Below are 26,371 nucleotides of genomic sequence, written 5' to 3' on the forward strand. Positions count from 1 at the left end.
CTTCTTTGCTTGCCCAGTGAGGTCTGAGTCTTCACCTTGACCCCCATCCTCGGGGGCTGTCGTGAAACCTCTTCGCCGTCTCGTTGGTCATCAGAGATACTGCAGCTAAAGAGCCGTCAATTTCACCCTTTTTATGACCATGCTGCTCATTTTAATTCAAAGGTCGAGAGTCTTGTCATATATGCGCACACCGAGCCACCTCACGGGTTGCCTCAATCAAACCCAGATCAATCCCCCATTAATCTCTGTCATCAGTACGACCCGTTTATCCATTTCAGCATCTACGGACGTCCCGGGAATACATCGATCATCGCTTCCCCTACCTCCAAATTAAACTCTGTCGTGAATTATCGCAGAGGGACAACAGAGCTGGCAAATTGTTTACATCTAATCAATATTCCAAGTAATCAATGCAAATTATCTGTATGCAGCGTGTGGAAAGACAGAGTGAGCTGAGAGACTGTATTCACAGCGTAGCCTTTTTAATGGGAAGAGCTTTCAAACGGAATTGTCCAACTAGTCATTCAATGGCAGAATAATTTAGTACAAAAAGGACAGCGGTACAACCGTTCCAGTGAGTCCAAAGACCGTAGATGGTTGCCAGGCAGCGAGCTGTCTAGGGAGGTAAAACCTCTTGTGGACTTCAGACGGATTGATTTATCAATTCAAGGCTAAGTGGAGCAGTAGAAAAGTGACGGTGACCAAAAATCTCATCCATAAACATCAGTCAGGGTGGGAGAAAATATTTTCCCGGCAGAAATGAGCTAAATCAGAATGAAGAAAGGGGTGATTTTGCTTTTGTTTAAGGTACCACTTGGTTTTATTATTACAATGCACACTCCAAAAGCAAAAAATAAAAGCCTTGGCATCTGCACACCCGACAACATCACGACCGTACGAGTCACTCGAGCCTGCGTCGACCCGTTGCTGGGTCGACCGCAGCGTACATTATTATTGCAAAGGGTCACTTTCAGTTGAACTCATCATCAAACAGAAGGACATAAAGAAATAAAAGTTGTGAATACATAAAATATGGATCATTCAATTCTTGAATAGTGGGAAATACACTTTAAATGCAAACACACACACAGAGTAAAATAAAACGTTAAAACATGTGACCCATGACAAAAAAATCAAAGTACATAACTGAACCAATAATTGAACTTCTAAGCTAAGATTTTACAAATCACAGAAGACTAATCTTGAATCATTTTCTCGTTTTAATCATTAATCGATTTGAGGCTGTATCAAAAACTCTTGTAAAAAGAAAATTAAAACGTGATCTTATTGTTTCGGTGACTAATCGCATCCGCGTCTCGGCCTCCGTCGTCTCCTCCGTGAAATCTAGAATGGGATTATCTGTACAGTCCCGCGTGGCGTTCCCCATCCGAGTGGAGAGAAGAACTGCCTCGTTACATAAAAAAATAATTCTCCCTGGTCCAAAATAAATTGCAGGGTTGTTCTTCCTGTTAGTATACAACGTGGAGGTGTGTACAAAAGGGCAAGAGTTGTGTTGCTACATTTAATAATTGATCTCCAAATCTCGTCAACCTGTCAACTAAATTTCTTTGTTGCTTCCATCTGATTGAGTCTGTCGGCTGTACTGAAGGGAGGAAGGTTCATGTTTGAATTGTGATATTAGTGTTTCATATATATAAACAAACAGGAATACAAAGCTCCTGCAGGTTATTTTAGTGAGGCAGTCCCTTTCTTCCACATTTCTTCGACCTCCAAAAAAATATAACAATCTATCATAACGTCTTCCAGATATACAGTGAAACCCAAAACCAATGAAACAAAAATTATTCTTCTTCTCTAAATCTTTTTAGGCTACCTTGTTATTCTCATCTTTACTACACATTGTGAATAAGGATAAAAACAGACAACTAGTGTTAAAAGGCAAACCGTATTGAATCTGAATAAACACACCCGCTCATTCAAACACACACTCACGCACACACTTCGGCCTCCTATTGTCTTGTGTCGTCTGCAGGGCTGAATTGAGATCCTCGCGATAGCTTTTCTCATATTCGAAGGATCTGTCTCCCTTTATTAAAAATGCGAGCTGTCGCCTGCAGCGGTCTGATGACAGGACGCCGTCTTCTCGCATTATTTAAAAGCCAGGCAGAAGAAGAGTTAGGCAAACACTTCAGTCCAGAGGAAAAAGAAAAAAGAATCTTGGGCTAAAAAGGTGAAAAATAATCCAGTATCCAAACTCGGGAGAAAAGAAAATGCTGGGATGGGAGCGCACGTCTCCCAGTTGTTGCTTCAGACCAGCTGGTCGAACCAAAGCCAGTGTGATGAGAATTTGCTCGTCTTAGGCCACTGTAGTAGGTGGGCTACCACGAAAACAGTAGTCCCTCCCTGTGCACTGTAAAGCCCACCCAAATCATTGCGCCCCGACCCATCCCAAACCAAAGTCGCTTGAAGCCTTTTTGTACTATAGCACCTCTTGTCATCACTCCCTGCAAATGTCCAGACAGACGAACACCAGAAAGGAAACTGTCAGAGTTCCTCAGGCATCCTCACCCTCCGCCCTATCAGGGGAGGGTTAATCAAGTCTTAGGGCGGCACATAAGGAGGTGGAGATCTGTAGGGAGTTATGTTCTTCGGACGGGAGCCCTTGCCCTCCATAGGAGTGGTGAAGGGAGGAGGCGGTTGGTAGGGAGGCGCGTTGGGGTCGTCATCTTGCAGAGCCGTGTACTCCCCCAGCAGCTCCTGATTTAGGGGAGTGGTTTCTGGCGTGGCCATGTTGGGGTATTCAGGGGGTGGAAGTGGGGGCTTCTCTTCCTGGAGAATCAAGGGCATACTGGAGGATGGAGGTGGCTTGGAATCATCAAGTTCATCTGCAAAGATAATCGGCACACCTTTCTTAATGAAGGTGGCCTGGTCCTCGATGGTAAGCTTGCCCTTTCGTTTCTTTCTATAGCAGATCATTGCAATAATTCCTGCTATTAGCAATATTGCTGCCACCACCACAGCAGGAATGACCGTGTGGAGATAGACGTCATCTGCGCTATCCTTGCTTGATCCCACAGCTGGAGTGACAGCTGGAGGTTCTGGGATATCGATGTCTCCTGGTGGGATGAAGGAATACATTCGGCAGCTTGCCCTCCCCTTCACCTTGACGTCCAGTGGTTTGAATTCGGGGTCCATTATGTGCTTGAAGCTCTGTGAGGGTCTTCCGTCAGAATTGGCCAGCGTCCTGCTCATGACTAAGATCTGCTCCTTTGGACATGGATGCTGAGGCAGGCTGGTGTTCGTCCACTCCACCACAATGGACCCTTTGGTGATGTTCCTTAGACTCACCGTGCTGCTGTTGCGGTCCCCGAGGACATATGCCAGCTTTTTAACCAGGAGGATCTTCCTGTGGATGTTGTTCGTTACAGACCGTGGCTCACCCTCAAATCGTGCCGTAAATATAACGGGCGTTTTGTCATTGGTTGGCCAGCGGTTTACGCGTACCTCAAAAGCATCAATTGCATTGAGGTCACCTTTGTCAGCTGCCTGCATGAAGTATTCATGTTTTCCCACATGCTGGACATCAGGCAGTCCATACAGGAGTTGGCTGGTCGTGTTGAACTGGATCCAGGAGTCCTCTGGAACTATTTCATTATGGTTTTGTCGAAGGGTTAATCGCAGCTTATCTGTCGTTCCATCCTCTTTGTCAAAGAATGTATCAGATGGGATCTTGACTTCGAAATAAGTGCCGACCAATGCATTGACCTGGTCGATGGGGTTCCTTAACTCGGGCTTTTCGTTGAATGGATCTGGAACAGTGCGTGATGTGGTGGTCATAGGAGACTTTGTTGTGGGGGTCTTTGGCGTTCTGAATGCTGGTGTGGTTGTCTTCTGCTTCCTTCCTGGTTTCCTGGTAGGTTTTCTGGTGGATGTGGGTGTGGAGGCTGTGGCTGGTGTGGCGGTGGGTTGTACGTAGGTAGGCCTGGTCATGCTCGGCTGGATAGCAATGCTGCTGGTGGACTCCATGACCTTCGTTGGCTGGGAAGGTCCCGTAGTCGGAGTGTGAGCAATAGGGTCACGTACTCTAAAAGTAGGCTTTCCCGGAAGCGGGACGGGACCTCTCACGGGAGGGGCAGAGCTTTCAGTCGGTGCAGCAATAGAGGGAGAGGAGAGGGTTGGGATAATTCGCACTGGTGGCTCCACTGCAGTTGTTGGAGGAGGCACAACCAGAATAGGCGTCGGAGTGTTGTTTAGTTGTCGTCTCACTCGTTTGGGGACATGAGGTTTCTTGTTAGCGATGTGCCAGCCCACCACGGGGTAACCCAGCTTGGCTGACATTGTGCCTTCCTTTGCAGGACCCTGGACGCTGTTGATATCTGGGACTGTGCTCTGGTCCAGCGAGCAGCCGAGCTTCCAGGACAACAGAGCGCCGTTCTCCACCACCTGGAGAGACATCAGAAATGTTGATTAGATGTTTACCAGTTCAACCCATTGGTGACTATTAGAATTATTTATAAGTAGCTGCACAAGGTAACTAATTTTGTTCTATAAGAAGCCCTTCAAATTGACACAAACTGCTCAGTTCAGAAAAGAGCTTTGAGGGGTACTGCTAGTAGAGTGAAATGACTATTCACTCACCTTTTTGGCATTCCCAGGTCCAGCCATAAACGCAGACATGTCAAACAGCCTGTTGTTGACCACAGGGAGCATCTTCATGTACTGAAGCCCAACACCAGAGAAGCTCCTCATGTTATCCAGAAGCTCTACCCTCTGCTCTGAGCTCATCTTTGTCAAATCAGCATCCAGGATCACCGTCAGCACTGTGACCGGTTCCTCGTTCCCACACATGAACTGTTGGACATCATTTTCAGTGGACGCCTGGTTAGACGTCAGCTGAGCTGAATCTGAATCCAGGCAATCTTCAGGGTGCACTGCGATGGAAAATACCTCTGAAGAAGACGAGGATTTAGTGTGGTTGGAGATGGACACGGTGATGTAGTGAACACCTTTATCCTCTTCCAAAGGTAGACCTTGCAAGATTCTGCTGCTGGCATCCCAGTGCAGCCATTCTGGGAGCGAGTCCTTACCCATCTCTGTAATCTGGAAGACAGAAGAGGGGGGGAAAAAAAGAGCCAGATAATTATATATATTAGCTAGCTTAACGGTTTTAGCATGTAGCTACAAAATATCCAAAAAACTGGGTTGGAAGGGGAGTTGGAGATGTACTATGATGTGGTTTGGTTTAGGCCAGGGGTGGGCAACATTTTAGATGTGTCCTTGATCCAACACAGCTGATTTAAATGGCTAAAAGTTCTCCAGAGGCCTGGTAATGAACTAATGATTTGATTCAAGTGTGTTGACCCAGGGTGAGATCTAAAACCTGCAGACCCTCGAGCCCTGGAGTTGGACACCCCAGGTTTAGGCTCTAATCAAACATGATTTCTGGTCAGCTTTGACAGTAGTCTAACAGTATCAGAAGACAGGTATGAAAGTTTTGGGACCTCTCTACTTCAATTTTGCAACGAACCCGATGTAAACGTAGCTTCTTTGTGTAAATCTGAAACGGCTCCTCGGTGCTCGTGCCGCTAGCAGTCAACCACAAATGTCGATGCTCAAATATAAATCATAGTTTGTCATCAGCGTCTGCATTAACATAACCCCTACGTCAACCATAAATCCAGTTTAAGCCTTCCTCCTTCAGCGCATATGGACACACTCAACAGAATTGTAATTTAAACCCGACTAAAATTAAAATAACTCGGCCAATTACACGGCTGGGGACGCCCACATGGCAGGAGGCTGATGGAGAGAAATGGATCGCAGGGGACTGACAATGCATCCGTGCACATAAATTCAAAAACAAGAGCGAATGCATCCTGCGCCGCCTCCCCGCCCCCGACCCTCCACCAGCCCCTACAAGTTAATTCTGCGGCTAATAAATCCTGGTTGATAAATTATGTAGAGGCAACGCTCCCTAGACACATCATTAATGCTCTAACCAGCACACACGCGTCGCCGGGGGAAAACACACACAAACACACAAACACACACAGCCATGCAAACAGAAGCCTATTTTCCATGAGAGGTGCAGCGCATGTGGCCACCTCAACAAAAATCAAAAGCATGCCAGCAGCTGGACTTCTACCAGTTACCCCCTCGTGGACAACAAGTCTCCTAAATACCCCCCTTCACGCCCCCTGCTGGATAAGCGCCCTCAAGCCTTCTCTGGCAAACTCTTGGATCTCGTCCTTTTTTCCAGAAGCAGAGCAAACAGCAAAGGGACATAGTGGAAATAAGTTGTTCCAGTCATTTTATTTATATCTTCCTGCCTTTTCTTTGTTGCCTCGCCTGCTTTTCTCATCCTCAGTTTCCCGTCAACTTCACTCTACTTCCCTTTCTTTCTGCATCGCCATGCTCTCCTCTTTAGTCCCGCCTTCCTTTTCCTTCTGTCATTTCAAAGTGTCACGATTAAAATCTGATGCTCCTTTTCCCCGCCGCCAGATAAAAGCTCATTTCTGGATGTCACGATTCAGCTCGAAAATTATTACTGCAGGAAAACAAATTATAGATACAGTTCTGTCCACATAATTATAGATTACAGAAAAGCAGACAGGGCCCATTATAACCGACACTTGAGCTTCATAACATAGGCTGTTTGAAACCAGCAGCCTTCTGCGATGCTGCGCGGCGAGCAGCAGAGACGGCAAAAATATCAGAACGGGTCAACGGCTGGAAATCAAGAAACAAAAATCTTCAGCTTCCTCGGCTGATTGAGTTTGTCACAAAGTGTTCTCCAAAGACAGAACTTCAAACCAAACGCCTTCTGACACGGCGCTGCAAATTAAATCACAAAGAGACGACGAAGGACAGGCGAACTGTCGGGCAGCGATCTCCTCCAACTCGTCTCTAATTGTTCGGTAAATTGCTTAATTTGTGTCCGAATAGCAGAAGGATGATCGCTTACTTAAGAGTTGCTAATTAAATATGAGTGTGAGGAAAAAACACGGGTGATCATTTCACTTATCGAGGCCTATATCAGGAAAAACTCACTGCTGTGCTGTGTTAGTACCGTACCGGAGCCCCAGTAACACCAAACTGGGCCCCAGGTCCAGACAAACACAAAGGAACCGTTGCACCCCAATAAACATATCACCCTTTATACAGACATTCAAACAAATAATATTCAGTAAACCTAATTTTAGTAATTACTATATTTTTATGATCTCATTTCTTATTCTGCAGGGATGTAACTCCCTGGTGGGCTGTGAAGGTACTGCAGGTTAAAAAAAACTATTCAAAATCCTTAATTCTTATAAAGGTAAAAAAATGACAAAAGTTAAAAATTTATATGACTTATTCCCTGAGGATTAAGCATAAAATCAAATTATAATCTTTGGTTTAATTCTTATATCAGGCAGTAGGACAGCATCCATTGGGACTCGTTCGTCTATTAAAATCTTCCTTTGGACTTCAGTTTTCAATTTTGAAAAGAAGTTAAAAGACTGAAGCACGAATGTGAAGTTTAAAAATGATTTATTCTTCATTTTGGGGGTGCGTTTGATCCCAAATTCACTGAAGAGACTTTAATTTGAAAAGTAAAGCTGCTGATGAATCAAATTCAAGAAATGAATGAAAGGAAACACAAAGGGAACAGTTCATTTTCCTCTCGTGTGATGATCAGAGCCGTGATTACAGGTTCGGGTCGGCTGCAGAACATTTTCATTCTTCACATGATCCCAACAAGCGTTAAGATATTAGCAAATAAAAATGGAGCGATTCACTGATTCGGCTGAGATGTGAATTGGACTTGTGTGTAGCTTTTTCTGGCAGTTTCCTGTTATTTTTGGACATTTCACAATTAAAAGGCGCTCGAGTAAATTCATCTCCACTTTAGTTTATTGTGGATCTCAGTTCTGAGGACTTCTCTTCCTATATGCATTTTTATATGCAGGAAAAATCCTGGTGAAATATAAAAAGCTCCTGCTGCTTGCTACCAGGCATCCACCACAGGGTGAAGACATGTCGGGAGAACGTGACGAGAGTGGAGCAGAAAATAAAAGATGACAATGAGAGGTGGTGCTGAATGATAAGCTGCAGGCCAGCTGTTCCCGTTAGCTGTGTGGATACAAACGGCAGATGAAGCTAGTCAAACCTGATGTTTTTTTTACTAAAAAACCCCAAAAACCCATCTTCCTGACCCGACTGACACTAAAACGGCAGCGGCACAGGCCCGACTCCAGCTGTGATTGGGTAAGCGCATCCCCTCCACAGCACATTCCCCAAAGCTGCTCTCCGAGGCAGCGTTCCTGGCTCGGCGTACGTTAAAACAGAACACAACAGCACCTTTTTAACTCCTGCATGAACCCAGCAGAGAGCGTGGAGTTTCCCGCTTCCCTAAAAGAACATGAAAAATACATCAAATCCTCTCAAAATGTCAAGAAAAATATTTCACATCTTTTCCCGGCACAAGTCTGCGGCGCAGAGGAGTTTGATGTTTGGCCCTAAAGGTTATCGTGCGCTCTCACGGGCTACTCTGGCTTCCCTTCTTCCTCCCATTTAGCAAGCACCTCTGGCGAGGTTACAGCCCAAGCTCCTCTGAACCAGCCGGGAAACTTTGGGAGGATTGGTCTGCAGAGGAGAATGGAGGGCGCTAAACCGCTTTGTGGGACATTATTAAAGGTGAAGGTGAGGGATGTACGGACGTACCGAAGCAGCGAGCAGGATGAGAACCTTTCAGAGCTTCGGTTAAATGCTCGAGGACTTTACAGCAGAGAGTTCCTTTGCATCCAAAAAGACTTAATGCTTAATGATGACGTTGGTGCTTTATGGCCGATTCAAAGACCGAATCACTGACATGCAGACAGAGGTGTGGATGCCCCCCCACCCCCCCACTTAAAAGACTTAATTAAAGCCAAATACGTGATAATCTCAAAGTTGGGACTTGTTTCATCGTCTTTGAAACAAGTCCCAACTTTGTGGCTGACACATGCGTCAGCCACAAAGCCACCGTGACTATCAGCTGCAACAAACTAGGCAGAAAATGTATTTGAAGTCTGTGTGAGCGACAGCCATGAAACACGAGGAGACGTTATCGCATATCAGCAGCATCATCCTCGTTTTCCTGCGCGTCGCCGGGCTCGCTCGCTCTGCAGGCTCAGCTTCCTCATTCAGAGACGCAGCCTGGACAAAAAGTCAGAGACGGATCGCAGAGTATTCGCAGTGTGTCTGACGTGCAGAGGGCATGAGCTTTATTTTGAAACACCCCCTCTGACCTCTGGCACGTAGGCGTGGACACTAGCAGGCTCTTTAACGAAGCACTTCTAGTTCGAGCCCAGTGTTTGAGTTTTCATTCCATTAAAGTCATTTTTAAATGAAATGAAATTGAATATATTTTATAGAATTATATTTTTAATGTTGGCCGTGTTATATTATTTATGTTCTATGACCTACATTAGCTGTTGTAAACGGGCCGCAGCGTCTCTGCCTGAGAGTAAACAAAGGTTTTCATGTCCTCTCTGACCAAAAGGACCCTCGTTGATAGCATCACAGTCGCTACGCTACAGGAGCAGCGCTTTTATAGACCGTCCCACCCGGTTCTGGCTTGTGAAGGTGTGGCCTGCATTAGCCACGCCCTGGATTTGGACACAGGTAACACGTGTTAACGATCACAGGTGGTGTGACACATAATTAACTTCACTTCTGTCCTCACTCTCTTCACACCCGGCGCTCTAATGACCTGATAATATGGCACATAGATACACCGCCTTTATGAAACACTGGACACACACACACACACACACACACACTTTTGTTACCTCGAGAAAAATGCAATCACAGAGCTCTTTCAAAGAAGTCCAAGAGTGGGAGCGAGCGCGAGGCAGATAGACTGAGATAGTGACAAAGACAGGAAGCAGGAATGAGTGAGAGAAAGAAAACGAGAGGTCAAGCAAGAATAATGAGAGAGAAAATGAGGGAGAGATCTCCTAAACATGGACATATTACGAGGAGGCGTCGAGTCTCGCAGCAGAAAGAAAGCAGCTCATTGTCGCAGCGAGAGGCGAACGCCGAGAAAGGAGTCCATTGTTACGGCGGACCTGGTGACAGCTCCACAGATAAGCCTCATATTTGGGAGGAGGACGAGGATGAGGAGGTGCAGCGGGAGCACAGTGATGCGATATGATGACTTGGGGCGAAATGAACCTCAGAGTGAGATGAAGGAGGACAGAGGGAGCGTGAAGGGAGGAAGAGAAGGAGGAATGATGGGGGGAGCAGAGGAGTGTAAGGAAATGCAAAGAGGGGAGAAGTAGAGCGAGGTGAGAGGCTCAGCGTGGGGCGAGTGAGAAAGGTTGCATTCAGAGAGCAGGCGGGTGGGGGGGTTGCAGGAAACCTGCAGAGGGAGAGAGGGCAAGATGGGAATGGCTGCCTGGCACAGTCGAAGGTTTCCAGTGGAAAATATGAAGACGGACGGACGAGCTATTGGGGGGGGCTTCAGCTGGCCAACAGGCAGGCGGATGTTTATGGGGGGAAATCCATCTTAGAGCCTATTTTCTGCTGTTAAAAATTCGAGGCCCCGTCCACAGCAGGCACACTCACACACAGTCAAGGAATTGGAAATATATGAGCAGCGAGGGCCGCGAGCTGTCCAACTCCCAAATGTCAGCTTGATCGCAAAAAACAACCAAGTTTTTAAAATGGAAAAGTTCTGAGATCGGAAAATGGGTTTAAAGGCAGTTCGATACGAACGCCGCTCTCCAAATTCACTATGGAGAACACTCAAGCCATTTTCACACAGGTCACTGTGGACTTTTTCCCCACAGTCGTCCTTCTGTCATGCGGCACAGGAAACACATTCTGCACTCCTGGAAATACTGTTTGTTATAGGTGACGGGGTCTGACGAGGCACCGCTCAGGAGCCACACGGGACTGAGCCAGGCTGAGCGCAGCATCTGCACAGCACCTCTGTCTGACACCTCAAAGGCTTCGGCCTCTACAGCAGCACGGCAGTAAAGACGTCCAACAACAGGAGGTCATCCTGGGAGCGAGGACTGAACCCTGGACTTTTACCCCGGAGGCAACAGCTTTGTATTTGGGACCATTTACTTTAACTGGAATGACTCTAACACAGCTTCATACAACATGCCTCGTTCACCCATTCATACAAGCACTTGCATCTGTGCTCAAGTCCTTTCTATCCACCAATGACACGCATTCATACTCTGATGGATGCAACTTGGTGTTAGTAATATTGTCCAAGGACATTCGACATGTAGATGGGAGCAGCCGTGGATCAAACCACCAACCTGCTCTACCTCTGTGACTTATGCCGGGCAGTATTTTAGCAATAATTTGGTTTCCTGGAACCGTTTATTAAGTGTCAAGTCTGAGCCTCAGTTAAGCTTAGAACACCATCATCTTTGGCGTTTTTCATCAATGGAACTGCTTCTTCCTGGTAAAAGGAAGTTTTTCCTTCCCACTTTCGCCAAGTGCTTGATTGTAGGAGTTTTCCCTGTATGATTGTAGGATCCTTACCTTACAATAAACAGCGCCATGAGGCAACAGTTCTCGTGTTTTGTTGTTAGTTTTATATTTTACAATAAAGGCTATCTATATTCTATTATTATATTCTATATTATTATATTATATTCTATATTCTAGTAGAAATAACCGAACTGAACTGATTTTTTCTTTGTTCTGATTTTCTAAGCGCTCATTCACGGGACTGTTACCTGCACAAACATGTGATCAGTACTGCAGTTCCTGCTGGCGAATTCGGACGAACAAAGAAAATCATACAGAACACACACGTGGAAAAAACACAGATTTACACACAGCTACAGAGGTAAGTTAGACACAGTGCTGGTTTGTAATCTGCTGAAAGCTTTAAGGTATCAAACAAGATTTTCCATTCTCAGTATAACTAAAAAGAGAAGTGTTAATGTCGGCATTTCTCCAATAACAGCTGCAATATGCAATTATTATAAATTATATATACCTGCATTATAAACCAAAATTGAATTAATACATCCTCAAATATAAAAATATACACCCAGAACTCTGCATGTTTGTGGAAGGTGGGTTTACTTCATGGTCATAAAGTCAAACAGGGGTGTAGATTCCCACAGATGAAACACGTTCCAGGAAAAATATACTCTTCCTATTAACAGGCTCTATTTCAGGATCAATGTGGGATCCACAGGAATCAGCGGCATCAGGAAGACATTATGGGCTGTGGGAGTTTAAGAAGTCATTAAAATGTTTGCGACTGCTGCGCACAAGTTTGCAGTTACACGCACACGTGTGTGCACGTCACACACACTCATAACCACACACACGCGCCTATTATAAAGTCGTTAAAGTATGACGATGAAGCGGCTCTGGGCTACAAAACCTGTGCTGAAGTATGCGCTCTTTATATCACACACACACACACACACACACACACACACACACACACACACACACACACACTGTGGAAAACCCGGCCGCCAAGGCCTGCGGCACGCTCACAAAGCTCTCCTCCTGTGTCTCTCTATCCCTCTCTCTCCGTTTTCTTGCCGTTACAATAACGAGCCAACAGAAGCCGGCCATTGTGGGACTCCAGCTGTGTGGGTGAGAGATTCAAAGGGAGGGAAGAGAAAGATGTGCGTGCATCAGCCGCTCCTGCAGGAGGAGAAAAGACGAGTGTGTGAAGCGGCCGAGAAAAAAGGTTGCAGGAGAGTGTGTGTCGTGTTATGACAAGGACGAGTGGAAGGCGAGCGAGGAGCCGAGCGCACAGCTTGCGGCCTTTGCAGAGACCGTCCGAGGAGCAGGCTCGACTTAGCAAACACGACGGAGCCGAGCTTCCTACCGCGCTACGCCGGACGCGCGAGCGAGGAAAATGAAACCGTGTAAACAAAGCCAGCTGAGACAGATGTGTGTGTGAGAGCAGAGAAGCTGAGCTGGAAGGGCAAAGAAAATGAAAGACTGCATATAATGTACATGCACGTGTACTGTGTGCTAAAAACAATAAACGTGTGTGTTTGTTATCTTGTCTCAGCGTGTGGCTCGGTTTTCGCAGACTCTCACTTTCAGCTCTGACTAATGCTGCAGCCCCACCACACCACAATTACACACACACACACACACACACACACACACACACACACACTATCCTCAGCAGTAGAAAATGTTCCACTATCTCTTTACTCTCAGCCTCACGAGGAAGGCAGAGCACAGGAGTACACACACACCTACACACACACCCACATCTTCATCTTCCTCTGCAGCGCTCGAACACAAATACCTCAGAATAGAGACTGGCCTAAATATCTGTCAGCCGATGAAACAGATCTGCTCTCCAAAGCCGTCCTCTAAAATGACATGGTACCTCCGTCTCCACAATTCTCTCCATCTTTGTCTCTTAAATTTATTTTCTCCCTGTTATCTTTCCTGGAACCTCACCTTTCCTCACCTTGCATCTTGTAAACTCTTCCCGTTCATTACTGAACTCGAGCAGTCTTATTCTGTTTACTGATGACACAAAGTTATTCCATTTTTCACTGAAAAAAGTTGCCAAACACAAAGCAAACACCTGGGGTGGAGGTGGGTTGCAAAGTGGCTTGCAGGAGCACGCTGAAGCGGCTTAAATGGCGTGTCCTGCGTCAGCCGCAGATGACCACATGGCCTTGGTCACATTTGCTGAACGTGTACGCTCGTCTCGCCGTTGAATTATGTCAGCGGCTGGGATTTAAGGCATCAGCTGGAAAAATATGTCTAAAAAATGACATAAAATCTCAAAAAGTAGCAAAAGAGAAAACGGTGCTCACAGCATTACAGTCCTGAGTGAGCCGAGCGAGAGACTCAGCAGTGATTCACAGTAAAGAGTAAACTAAAGACAGCGCTGTGGGCCAAATAAGAACGCTGTTAAATCCTTTGTGACACGGCTACAATGGAGGGAAAAAAATGGACAATTAAGCACACGTCACACAAAGTTACGCTCCCATCATTTCTTCTGAGATGTGAATAAAAGGAGCTCAACCACAATTCGATTTGCTCTTCTGTTTGACGGACTCAGTTTCCCACCGGCTGTCTTCATCGGGAGACCTGACAGAGCGAGCGCGTCCTTAAAGACGACGGACTCGGCCGAGGCCTCGCTTGTCCCCAGGTCAGCAATTACGCCCTTTTTCTTTGCTGAATAAAACATTAGCCCTCTATATCCGGCTAACGAGCTTTAGTGCCGACACCAGCCATTAAATTTGAAACGCGGTGCTCGGGGATAATGAGAGACACGGTATAGAGCGTCCTTCTTTTGAAGCGGCAGTGACGCTGAATGCTGCAGCCTGAAGAGGAGACAGAAATAAGATCGGTTTGAGATGAGAGGAACGACACGGACGGCCTCCTTCCAAGTCGAGATTTCAGCCTGTTTATATTAACACCGTTGGAAGAGCGAGACCGAACAGAGCACACCGGGGTACTTGGGTACTGAAATCTAAGGCCATGTTTTTCTGGGGTATTTGTAGCCTTAACGATTGGCTGCCAAGTGTTTTCTGTGTGAGTGTGGAAAAAAAGTTGGCGTTCATCCTCCAGCTTCACTGTGCTAATGTTATGCTAACATAGCTGTGTCACTAGCAATCACGTAGCACAACATTATATACCAGCTAGCCCAACTTCAGTAACCCTAAAAACGTCACTGCTGTTTAGTTTTCTGTCTTCATTTATGTTGGAAGTGGTAGCAGAGCTGTACGTTTGAATTAGTTTCAAAAATCTCTCAGTCAGAACATGCTATGAAATGTTTAGGTGGAAACTAGCGAGCAGATATTTTAGGCCATATCGCCCAGCCCTACGGTGCGCCTTAAAAAATATGATAACTTCTACCTTCTTTAGCTTTAACTTTTTGTGCGATGGTTAGCATCTTCCTACCGCAGATGCCTTTCATGGTACAAAACGTTTCGTTGACATTGTTGTTTGTTGGCGAGAAAACTTACAAACATACAGTGCAGCACTTCAGAGTCACACTGCTAGCATCGAAGATTTATGTAAATTTGACAAGCTGAACGCATTCTGGACTGTACACACAGCACGAGATCGATTGACAATGAGAAAAAAAGCGTGCAAAATTGCACCAAAAAAATCAGCGAAACAGCGAGGCCGTGAAAGGTGAACCGCGTTATAGCGAGGGACCACTGTAATATATGCACAGCCACCCATTGGTCAGTGACGTCTGGCGTTTGTTTCCAAATTGACCTTGATGTTGTTAAATGAGACATATTTCTACACCCTGCTCTAACATCCTGTACGGCTAAAGTACAGAGACAACTGTCTCTTATAGTCTTATGTGTAAATATGCTGGATATTTTTAATGGACTTTATACATTTCAGATTTAGATGTACTGATTTTTTTTACATTGTCAGTCTGACGGCCAGTAAATCCATTATGTTTGTCAGGTGCACTGACTGGTGTCAAGTGGCTTTTCTGTTCTATTCTATTGTATTCTATTAAAAGGAATAGTACACCGATTGGTTCTCTCTCACTGTGGATGGTTTGGGTTTAAACCTCAGGCCCAGCAGATCTGGTCTTCTAATCTAATTTGCGCTATTATTTCTTTTTTTCGGCAAAGCAGCCAAACCACAAAAGCCGACAGAGCCTGCATGTTGTGGAGGAAGCTGCCTGCTGACAGTGAATATGGGAGTGATTTCAGCTGATTGAAAAGGCTGATAGCGTGTCACGAGGACTCTCTCCTGATTGGGTTGCAGGCACCTCAGTGAGACTCTGCCCAACATTCGGGCCGATGCCGTACTTTTCGAACTTTGTGCACACAGTGAAGCATCACTACTGCTTTGACTTATTAAGGCAGTCAACACACAATCTAAGACCGCAGCGTCTAAAAATAAACTGCCACTGTAACTTTCACACACCAAATATGGCTCGGCTCACCGAGCCTGGCAAACCAATGAAAGCAGCCCACCACGCTCCAGCTCCACTCCCCCTTTGGGCGACAACCAAGCATGCAGGAGGATCCCGGCCAGTCCAGAAGCCGTGGTTGCCTGGCTACGGAGGCACACACCAAAACAACGTCGCCGGGAGGCATTTTTTCAGCAGCACGAGCAGTATTTACTTTCAGAAACGAAACCACTGAAATGAGCTCCATCTTTCTCTGCCGTGCTTTTCTTTGGGAGGTTAGGGAGTCAAACGGTGGCTGTTTGGCAGTAATTATATGTGCTAAAGGTCAAAGGGAAATCACGCCCTGAAACCCAACACTGACATGAAGGCATCAATGTGAGTAGCAGAGAAGCAGCTTGACACTATGAGCAGGAGAGTCCCAGAATGTGAAGCGCACAAACCCTCATTTTAAACTGAGAGCCATCAAATTGTGAATGAATTTGTGGGAGCATATAATTTGGAACATATGAATCAAGAAGCCTCGCCTGCTGTATGTTTAATTACATAGCAACATGGCCACCGCCGTCCCGGTGCCAGTAAACCCATCGCACCGTGCTAGCTTACAGCTAGGGTGACTCATATGTTCTGGTGTGTTTTTATCTTTGGGTCGCCTCCTCCCTCCTGCTCTCTTAATACCAGTTTTCCACTGCTATCCTGCCAGCTAACAGCTCCGGAGCTACAGGGGCTCACAATGTAAGCCTGTCTGTAAAAAAAGACTGCAGGACAAGCAGAGAGGCCCGCGACAAAGAGTGACAATGCTGCCATTATCAGAGGAGAGCCTCGAGAGCCAGAATGAAAAGTTTTTGTGAGTAAAGAGACGTGGAAGCAAATGGAAAGAAGGGGAAATAACAGAATGACGGCTGCGGTTTTAAAACCCATCGAAAAGAAAATGCAGAGGGAGTCTGGCAAAAAAGGAGAAAATTACAGAGAAGGGAAAGAAAGAAAAATAATTTTTGCTCGTGCTTGTGTTGCAAGCTAATCTGCAGTAGCTGAAATGGGAGACAGATTGCTGATGTGGAAGAAAAAAGATGAAGCACAGAAAAGAAAGGGAGTTCCCTTCAGTCGTGGGCAGAGAGCGGTGGAAATTTAACAAGAAAAAGAGACGGCGAATGATTGGGGGGGGGGGGGGGGGGGGGGGCAGGAGGATGAGATCTAATTGAGAGGAGGGAAAAGGATACAGCGGGGAGGAGAAGAGAAAGTTAGTTTTCCCACCAAAATGCCCCCGAGGGAGCCGCCGTTAACAACAACAAGCCACTGTCTCCGTTCATCAGGAGGGGAGTGATCCAAACAGCGAGTCGATGTGTTCTGACAACCGCACGCACGCAGCCGCTTCCTCCCTGCGTGCAAACACACAGCAACACGCAGCCGCAAATATGCATGCATCTACAAGTGTGCGGCCACTTATTCTGCTGTATGTGTGCAGGAAACTTGAAGATTTGGCTGTTTAGATTTGGATCCACTAGTCCGTGTCATCGGGAAGAAGCGCACCCGACTCAAATTCAGCCTACAGCAGCACGGCGAGCCCAAGGAAGCGCCAAGAAGATGACGATACAGGCCTAAAGAATCCCAGCTTTAACCTCCTTGGAGCTGGCGTACACATATGTGGACGTCACATTTTGGGTTATTTAGACCAAAATACTCAATTTTGCTCTATAAAGGGCCTGAATCCACTTACGAGGACGTTATACTGCTACTGTTCTATCGAAATTTTAAATGAATATCCTCATATGTGGCAGCACGGTGGTACGGTGGTTAGCACTGTTGCCGCACAGCAAGAAGGTCCCGAGTTCAATACCACCATCAGGCCGGGGTCTTTCTGTGTGGAGTTTGCACAGACATGCAGACATGCAGCTTGTGGGGATAGGTTAATTGATTAATTCAAATTGCCCACAGGTGTGAATGCGGGAGTGAACGTGAGTGCGAATGATTGTCTGTCCCTGTGTGTTGGCCCTGCTACAGACTGGTGACCTGTCCAGGGTGTACTCCGCCTCTCGCCCTATGACAGCTGGGATAGGCTCCAGCACCCCCCGCAACCCTGAAGAGGATAAGCGGAAGCGAATGGATGGATGGATGAAAAAATATCTGGTAATTCTTCGTTTTTATATTCATCAATCACCCCAAACATCAAAGAGAAATTAAAAATGCATGCCGTGGAAGAGTTCCGGTTTTAGGAAGTTAACATCACTGCCTAAAATGGTGCTAAGAGGTCTACGTTATCCTAACAGAGCACTTGGCTCTCGCTCTGCAGGCCTACTTGTTGTTCCTAGAGTATTTAAAAGTAGAATGGGAGGCAGAGCCTTCAGTTTTCAGGCCCCTCTTCTGTGGAACCAGCTTCCAGTTTGGTTTCAGGAGACAGACACTATCTCTACTTTCAAGATTAGGCTTCAAACTTTTGATAAAGGGCTGATCAGGTGATGCTGAATCAGCCACTGGCAACAAAAGACTCCCCCAAATCTTCCCACCGTTGCCAACTAACGGGATCTTTTTGGACACCAGCTCCACGCGGTAACAGCCGCTCCCTACAGTCTGCCAGCAGAGAACCATGTTGAGCCCATAACTGTGTCGTCTGTTGGAAACGTTGGTTCATGCTATAACAGTACGAAGTGTTAACATTATTGCACTTCAAATAATTTCGAGTCTCATATTAACCAAAATGCCATTTAATCATATAGTGTAGTATTAAGTGGACACGGCCCTGAAAAACAAAGGCATTAGACTCCGTGTCCTTCAGTGGTAGAAAGCTGTAGACTCTCGCCCACGAAAAAGTAGACAACAGGGGACCATCATTTACTGAGAAAGTTACTGAGACACTGTTGTTTAGAGTAGAATGGCGTAGCGGGTAATAAAACTGTTAAGCGTGCGTCACCATTTTGAGATCCGTGGCACCGTGTCATGCAGGACGCATCACCCTTCTAGAAGTATTGTGTAAGAGAATAAAAGTTGATGGTCTCCTGAGCAGTGGTTTGTCTTCCATCGGATGCCTCTGAGGAATCAAAAGAACTCGGTGAAGTGTTGATATTCAACAGAAGCTGTCCAAGCCCGACTGTTTGGTGTACAGTCTGCGTTTCCTTGGCAGCACAGTCAACAGCAGAACTATCAGGCGGTGCAGCGGCTGATATGAATGCACTGGCTTTCAGTGCAAACCATAACTTGGTGTGGTTTAAAAGCTGCTGCTGAAACCCTGACCATCAGCAGAAGGGACCAAAGGGGCTTCGGTGCTTTGATTGGGCAGCAGTCAAAGGTGCAGGAGGTGGACGGGGAAAGCAAGGTTGATGCATCTCTGCTTCGACTCCAGATCCAGATAAATGGTAGAAAAATACAGATAGACTTCTGACGAGGGTCACCTGCTAAACCATCCATCTGACTGAAGTAGTTCTAGTAACACTGAATAAGAGATTCCCAACACTGTCCACACTGAGCATGTGTCGGAGTGATTCACTCTCTCTTTCTCCAGCTCACACCTCCTCCTCCTCCTCTGGGTGTGAGCTCAGATCTTTCAAGCAGAGCAAGACCAGCGTTTTACCAAATAAACTGTTTGTTATCCAGAGTTTTGCTTTGAGGCGCTTTTACGTGGAGGACAAAGACGCAGGGAGTGGAGGCGTGTTGGAGGGAGGGTGGGGGTCCTTCCACAAAGTAATTATGAAAGGGTTAGCTGTGAGTATCTGTCTTTAATCTTCATGCACAATCACAACATTGAGATAACAGAGCAGTATGCAGCATCTGCTCACAGGCAAACAGATGAATACCCACATAGGCTTCTTTCGTTTTCCGTGAACTGAAGCACAAAAGAATTTTCAGCTAGCGTCAGTTATTTCCTGGAATAAAAAAAGGAAAAGCGGGTAAGCGTGCTTTGCCTGCCAGCGAGCCCATCAGCCAATCAGCTAATTACGCTGGTAATTGCAGTAATGAGGCAATGGAGAGTGCTCATCTGCTGGCCAGAAAGCCCAAACTTCCAGCCACTTCCATTAATAACAGCAGAGAGAACCACAGCAGGGTCGTCGAGTCCCAGCAGCACCTGCACGCAGACGCCACGATCGCAAAGGTTCTGGCTCTCCAGCCGCTCTGAATGATAACATCCAAAATAAGAAAAGTAAGACCTCCTCTTCCACCTCTGTTTGGGCGCTCTGCAGTTTGCACACATCGTCCAAACCTTTTCATCTATTCCAATAGGGCTGCTCAATTAATCGAATTTTAATCACGATTACGATCTGGGCTTTCAACGATCATTAAAAATGACTGAGCCGATTATTAGCCCCTCCCTCATTTATCCGCGACACCTTAAAGGCCGGTCCGTGAAAATATTGTCGGGCATAAACCAGTCCGTGGCGCAAAAAAGGGTGGAGACCGCTGATTAAGAGGACCCGAGGGAAGCTCGGAAAGCTAAGCAGAAGTTATTTGGAGAGTGACTGCCGTTGGTTGAAAAGAGTTAAAAAAATAAAAAAAACTTCAGTGGTGTTGCACACTATGTTATATTATTTTTTAAAGTCATTGTTAACCCTTTAAAGCCGGTCAGAGCAGCACGCTCCGTTTTGCGTAACTATTTTTAAATCCCTGTAGAACCTGAACCGTGTAAGCTAGCGCAATAATTTGTTTTGCATATGAAACCGGAGGAGTTGTACTTACATCTGATGCCATCAGCTTGTCCTCGGTCACGGTTTCGTTCCACATATAGCTTTGCAAAAACTGCATAAAAAGCGCTTGCAGGAACAAAAACATAATATTCCAGAAACACGCTTTGCCGTTCCTATCAGCTGTTCGTAACACTTCCCACAGTGAAATGATGCACATGCTGTTTTCTTTGCAAATTTGCATCATAGGATTGTTTTTTGTTTTTCCTGCAGTATATAAAAATTGCTGTATCTCCAAAATAAAACTATGAAGACACTCAAAATAAATTTCCTGTGGTGGGAAACTATTTTTTGCAACTTTATTGTATTTAAAGTTTTGAGGGATAAACCTCTTAAACTTCTCCAAGTAGAAATATATGTAAACAAAACAAAAGCGATTTTCAATTTTTTTTGTAGTTTATTGCACTTTTTTGCAATTTATGTAATTACTATGGACTTAATGCAGACATATTATTAAAATATGGGCTATAACAGTTGTATTGATGTATAGCAACTTGAAATGCTCCCACAAATGGCACTACAGCATGTAAAAAAAATAAAATAAAAATAATATAAGCTCTGGTGGACTTGGTTCTATAGTAGGTCTTAAAGGGTTAAATAAATATCGTCAAATAATCGTGATCTCAATTTCAGTGAAAATAATCGTGATTATCATTTTTGCCATAATCGAGCAGCCCTATATTCCAAAAGCTTTCAAATCGCTCCACTCTGACAAGGTTAACCTGCCACGAATCTGCCCGGAGTGGAGAGCTGAGCAGATGTCTGTCTACTTTCCTGAACTCATCTCAGGTACAAAAACATTTGTCTAATAACACGCCAACAACAGCTTCAGAGCCGCTCGCTGCTGTGTGTTCACAAACAGGTAATCGGTGAAGACTGGACACGCGTTTCAACGCTGCCAGTGTCTGAATCTGAAGTTCTAGCAGCTTTCAGACCTCCCTGATGGTACAACCCGCTGGAGAGCTCCCCAACATGCCAGCTGGAAACCAGCATAGCAACAGATACAGCTGAAATAACAAGACTGACCATGTGCATTTGTTGCACGAGTTGGAAAAACAGTTTAGCACGGCAGCTGGTCCGAGGATGAGGAAGGGCAGCAATTTAATGATGTGCGTTCTTTAAAGCATGTTTGAGCTTCATACCTGCAGAGGCGGGATGAAGCTGTCTTAGGCTACGTTCACACTGCAGGCGAAAGCGCATCAAATCCGATTTTTTTGACCCTCTGCGACCCATATCCCATCATGGTGTGACAGTGTGAACGGCACAAATCCGATCTGGGTCACTTTCGTATGTGGTCCTGAATCCGACACATATCTGATGTTTTAGAAAGCGACTGCTGTTTGATGGTCACGTCGCATTAAATCCGTCTTTTACGTCACCGACACAAGACAGACGCCAATTATCAGCGCCGGAGAAGACATCGTGAACGCTTCCTGGACATCCGGTGAAACTGCTGAGAGGACAACGTTGGAGAAACGTGAACATTTTATTTGTCCTGTATAATCTGCAGATTCTGACAGAAATCTGCAGCTATCCTTTGAAGCAGCGCTCCTCTAAAACAACAACAAGGATCATTATTAGGTTATTTACATTATTATTACATTATCATTATTATGTCAATAACAAAATAACTTAAAGCAAAAATTGGGAAACGTAAAGTCCGAAGTTTTTATATTAAGGGCCATCAGTCAAACAATATTGTTGCTCTGGGTCTAAACAGAGCGCGTCGTGTGTGACGTCTTCTTTTGCGCATGCGGCCGCTTTGAGCGTCCACACTAGAGCGCGTTTGCTGTCGCATTTTATTTGTAGTGTGAACGAGGAGACAAAAAAATCTGATTTGATCAAAAAAAATCAGAATTGAGCATCAAGACCTGCAGAGTGAACGCAGCCTTAGATGCTCCCCTATTCACACAATGGCAGATTTTAGCCCAAATGGTCCTCCAGACGCAACACCAAAGGGATCTGCATCTCTTCCTTGTTAGCTAACTGTGTACATCGCCTTCAATCATTTGTCAGTTTCCTAAATCAGCCATTAAAAATATAAGAACCTCTGCTCTAAATGAATCTTCAGAGAAAGCTTGTAAAGCTGCATTTTCTCTGTTTCATAATGACTCAGTGTAAGAAAGCGCATTGAAATCCATTAACCAATGCAGCCATCTGTCGGCCAATATCAGATCAGTACTGGCCCGTTCAGTTTATCACCTAATATCTCACCGCGACCCTTCGATGAAGAAACGGTGTCACATTAACCTCAAAAAGGATTCAGAAATGTGTTTAGGCAGCTGCAGCAGCACGGGGAAACGCTACGGCTCTCAGAGATATCACTCAATATAAATAACGTGCACTTGTAAAGGTTTATACTGTATTTCTTAAATCACCCTGCGACCTCTTTAAAACCTCCTCTGAGGCTGATGTCCTGCCCACCCGGCTGAGAACCCTCATCTCTACGCGGTATGAAAGGCTAAATGGCGATGCATTCACTGATGGGGCACCCACTGCTCAGCTAAAGGTGAATGAGCAGGCGAGGCTGTCACGGAGCTGGAGACCTCTCAAACTCTGGCAGATTTTCATAAGAAAAGGCCATTAGTATGAGTGCAACGGCAAGCACAAAAATTGATTTGGCCTTTCGCTCCACAACCTTCAGCGCCGACCTTCGAAATACCTGAGGGGGGGGCTAACATCTGAGGAGGAGGGGGTGGCGGGGAGAAAGTGTTGAAATTTGTAATTGAGGACAGAGCAGCAGCGGGGAAGGGATGTGCAGGGCTGAAATTAGAAATGGAGGAGGAGGTAAACAAACTTTGTTAGAGTCGTGGGGATTTCTTGGCTCGGCTAAAAGTCTGAGAGCGGCGCAGGACGAAGGTGCCGACTCCTTCACGAGGGCGCTTCGGCAGGCCGGCGTATCTCGTGCTCCACATCTAATCTGTGACCTTTTATTTGCAGAATTTTACAGAAGCTGCAGCTTCTAAGGTCAGGATGTCTTTTCTTCCTCTCCTCCCATCTCTCCGTTCTTCCTTGCTTATACTTCTTCCATTTTTTGGCTTATTTGCCCACGCTGTCTGCTCCTATTGGCTCTAATAGAGGCCCAAAGCTTCCAGTGTGACAGATATAATCAGGTTTGGAAGAACAGCTTTCGCCTGCGGGACAAATGGAGGGAGAAGGGGTGGGAGCGAGGAGACAGAAGAGCTGGAAATTGTGATGGGAAGTGTGAGAGGAAGATGAGTAGAATGATTTAAAAAAAGAAGGCATGTCAGAAGAAGACGAAGAGGAAGAAAAGGTGAGGCTGAAACGGAAAGCACCGACTCCCAAACTCACGTTAGACTAGAAGGAAAAAGCCAACCACATAAACCAGGGGACTGACCCAGCGGGTTTATTTCAGCTGTCACATGAAATCTGCGTCATATTCCCTTAAACTTCCAGACAGAACGCACGCGGCGCCCGGTTTCTTCAGAGAGCCACATCGAGTTCAGCAAACGGCCTAGATCGCTCATCCGTAAGCTGTAAAAGAACATTAACGCTAATGAAACACTAAACAGAAGCTCCCACCGAGTATGAAATAAACTGCTTGGAACTTCTGCGAATCATTCACATCGCTCCCAAAATTCACCTCTGACATTTTTGTGCCGCATGTGCAGGAAAACATCTTTCCAAAGTCGGATTGTGTGCAAATGTGCCGAGTTTTACTGAGGCGGTTTAAAGTAAATTAGCGTGCCGCTCGTTGCTGGGGGAGCTTGATTGATATGATCTGATGTGACTTGACACAAGAAAGGAGAGGCTGACGGGGGAAGGATGTGCAGGGCAGAGATCGGACTTAAAAGCAATGGAGATACGAAGGCAGGGGGAGGGGAGGGGGTAAGCAACAGGATATGAAAGGCTGGAAGGTGATAGGGAGAGGAGGGAAGTTTAAAAGTGATAATTAGGGAGAAGAAGAAAGATGGCGAGGGGCGGAGGAACAGCAGGAAGGTGACGAAGAGAAGAATGGACAGCATGAAGGAAATATAAAGATTTACCCCAGAGAGATGAGTGGATGACGAGGAGGGATGGAGGGATGGGAAGCTGAGGGCGATGACGTCAAGCGTGAGAGAGGGTGGAGGAGAGAAGGAGATGAAGAAGGAGGCAGGAGGTAAGGAAGATAAATGGAATTAAGGGAACAGAATGAATAACTGGGACAAGAAGAGGAAACAGAAAGAAAAGAGAGAGGAGGGCAACGCTGCACTCAGGTATGAGGCCATATATTATAGAAAATTGGCTATTGTGGAAAATGCGGTGCAATTAAAAAAAAAGGGCATTTTGCTGTGAATGGCCTCAGAAATGTGGCGCCTCGGGACAGGTTCTGAGCAACGGCGCACGCGTGCTTCATTTCCCGGACATATTTTTTAGTGATTGTTCTTTAGAGTTCATCTGCAGTTGGCCTATTTGCTCAGCACGAAGCATTTGTAACCAGCACCCACCCAGAGGCGGTCCGTTTTTTGTGTCTGCACATGCTGAAGGTTTGGGGCACTTTATTAAGAGTCTTAGCCATGGACCGGCATCATCAGAAGGGCGTGTGATGGGTCTCAACTCCCCCTGCAAAATGAGCCCAAACATCCAGACAGAGCCATAAAGAGGAAACGTCAGCCGCAAGAAGGCCAAGACGTCCTGCAACAGGTGCTCATGCCGTCACACTGCAGCTTTGACATTCCCCCACTCCCACTCACAGAAGGGATTTGAAACTGTGTTCAACTGTCCAGCTCGCTGAAGAGCAGTCCAGCCATCAGCAGAGTGGTTTTCACCTGTTCTCTCCCCTCCATTTGGGCTGTTGTCTTTTACACGTGAGAAGCAGCAACATCACACTATGTGAGGATCAGATCCTCCTGACACCATCCAGAGTCCACATGTGAAAACAGCCTGAGAGATGCCAAACCCACGAGGGATGATGCTGAAGAATCTCACTCAACAATCAGCATGAACGACTTCCTTCTCTCACCCCAACCAATCACAGCAGATGGCCCCGCCCCTCCCTGAGCCTGGTTCTGCCGGAGGTTTCTTCCTGTTCAAAGGGAGTTTTTCCTTCCCACTGTCACCAAAGTGCTGCTCAGGGGCTCATATGATTGTTGGGTTTTTCTCTGTATGTATTATTGTAGGGTCGACCTTACAGTATAAAGCACCTTGAGGCGACTGTTGTTGTGATTTGGCGCCGTATAAATGAAATTGAATTTCATTTCCTTTAAATGACTGAAGCTGATCCACTCCACTGTGTCCACATCACAGTATTGCTTCTTGTGAGGTTTTCCAGTGGAGTCTGATTTACTGCCGAACTACATTTAGTATTGACAGACGAGGTTAAGGCTGCACCTTTCAAAAAAAATCTCCAAAACTTGGAAACTCTGTTAAATCACAACGTAAATGTGTTTATTTCCACGACGCGGTCACTTAAAAACGACAGCATGCCGGCGAAATAAGAGCTGGACTGAAACAGCCTCGTACTCCACTAAAACCTGGACATGGTCTTATTCATCTCATACTTCACTCACAGAAGTCATTCAAATTTGCAGCCTATAACCAGAAACCCTTCAGCAGCTACCCCCCTTTAAATCAGAGTCCCTCTGAGTCTTTGGATTTTTTAAACTCCCCAAAGCTTTTTGGCCTCTGATACTTGCTCTGTGGTGTGTGAGTGATGTTCTCCTGTGAGTGCCGTTTTGCTTGTTTTGCATGTATTCCTCTAGTTTGGACATACTTCTCCTGCTTGTTATTTATTCCCGCTGTCAGTTGGCATGAAGCATCCATGATTTCATGATACATGTGCAATGACAATGAAGCTATTCTATTCTATTCTGAGCTTCTACTTTAAACCTGCCGAACCAATCACAGCCGCAGCGTCACGTTA

At 45.9% G+C, this 26,371-nt stretch overlaps 1 protein-coding gene across 1 annotated transcript in view; it reads right to left on the reverse strand.

The window, feature by feature from the left end:
* Positions 1-790: 790 nt before the first annotated feature.
* Positions 791-26,371, reverse strand: part of dag1 (dystroglycan 1) — a 55,655-nt gene continuing 30,074 nt past the window's right edge. Inside the window, exons 3-4 of the mRNA XM_085275337.1 lie at positions 4,600-5,061; positions 791-4,404 (exon numbers count right to left, since the gene is read on the reverse strand). Of these exons, the coding sequence (XP_085131463.1) occupies positions 2,563-4,404; positions 4,600-5,061 (2,304 nt within the window). The 3' untranslated portion in view covers positions 791-2,562. The remainder of the gene's footprint in view (positions 4,405-4,599; positions 5,062-26,371) is intronic.

This window comes from Mchenga conophoros, linkage group LG5 (assembly GCF_057382185.1).
Source record: "Mchenga conophoros isolate Kocher_MC1m ecotype Shallow Benthic linkage group LG5, M_conophoros_male_GT1.1, whole genome shotgun sequence".
Taxonomy (NCBI): Eukaryota; Metazoa; Chordata; class Actinopteri; order Cichliformes; family Cichlidae; genus Mchenga; species Mchenga conophoros.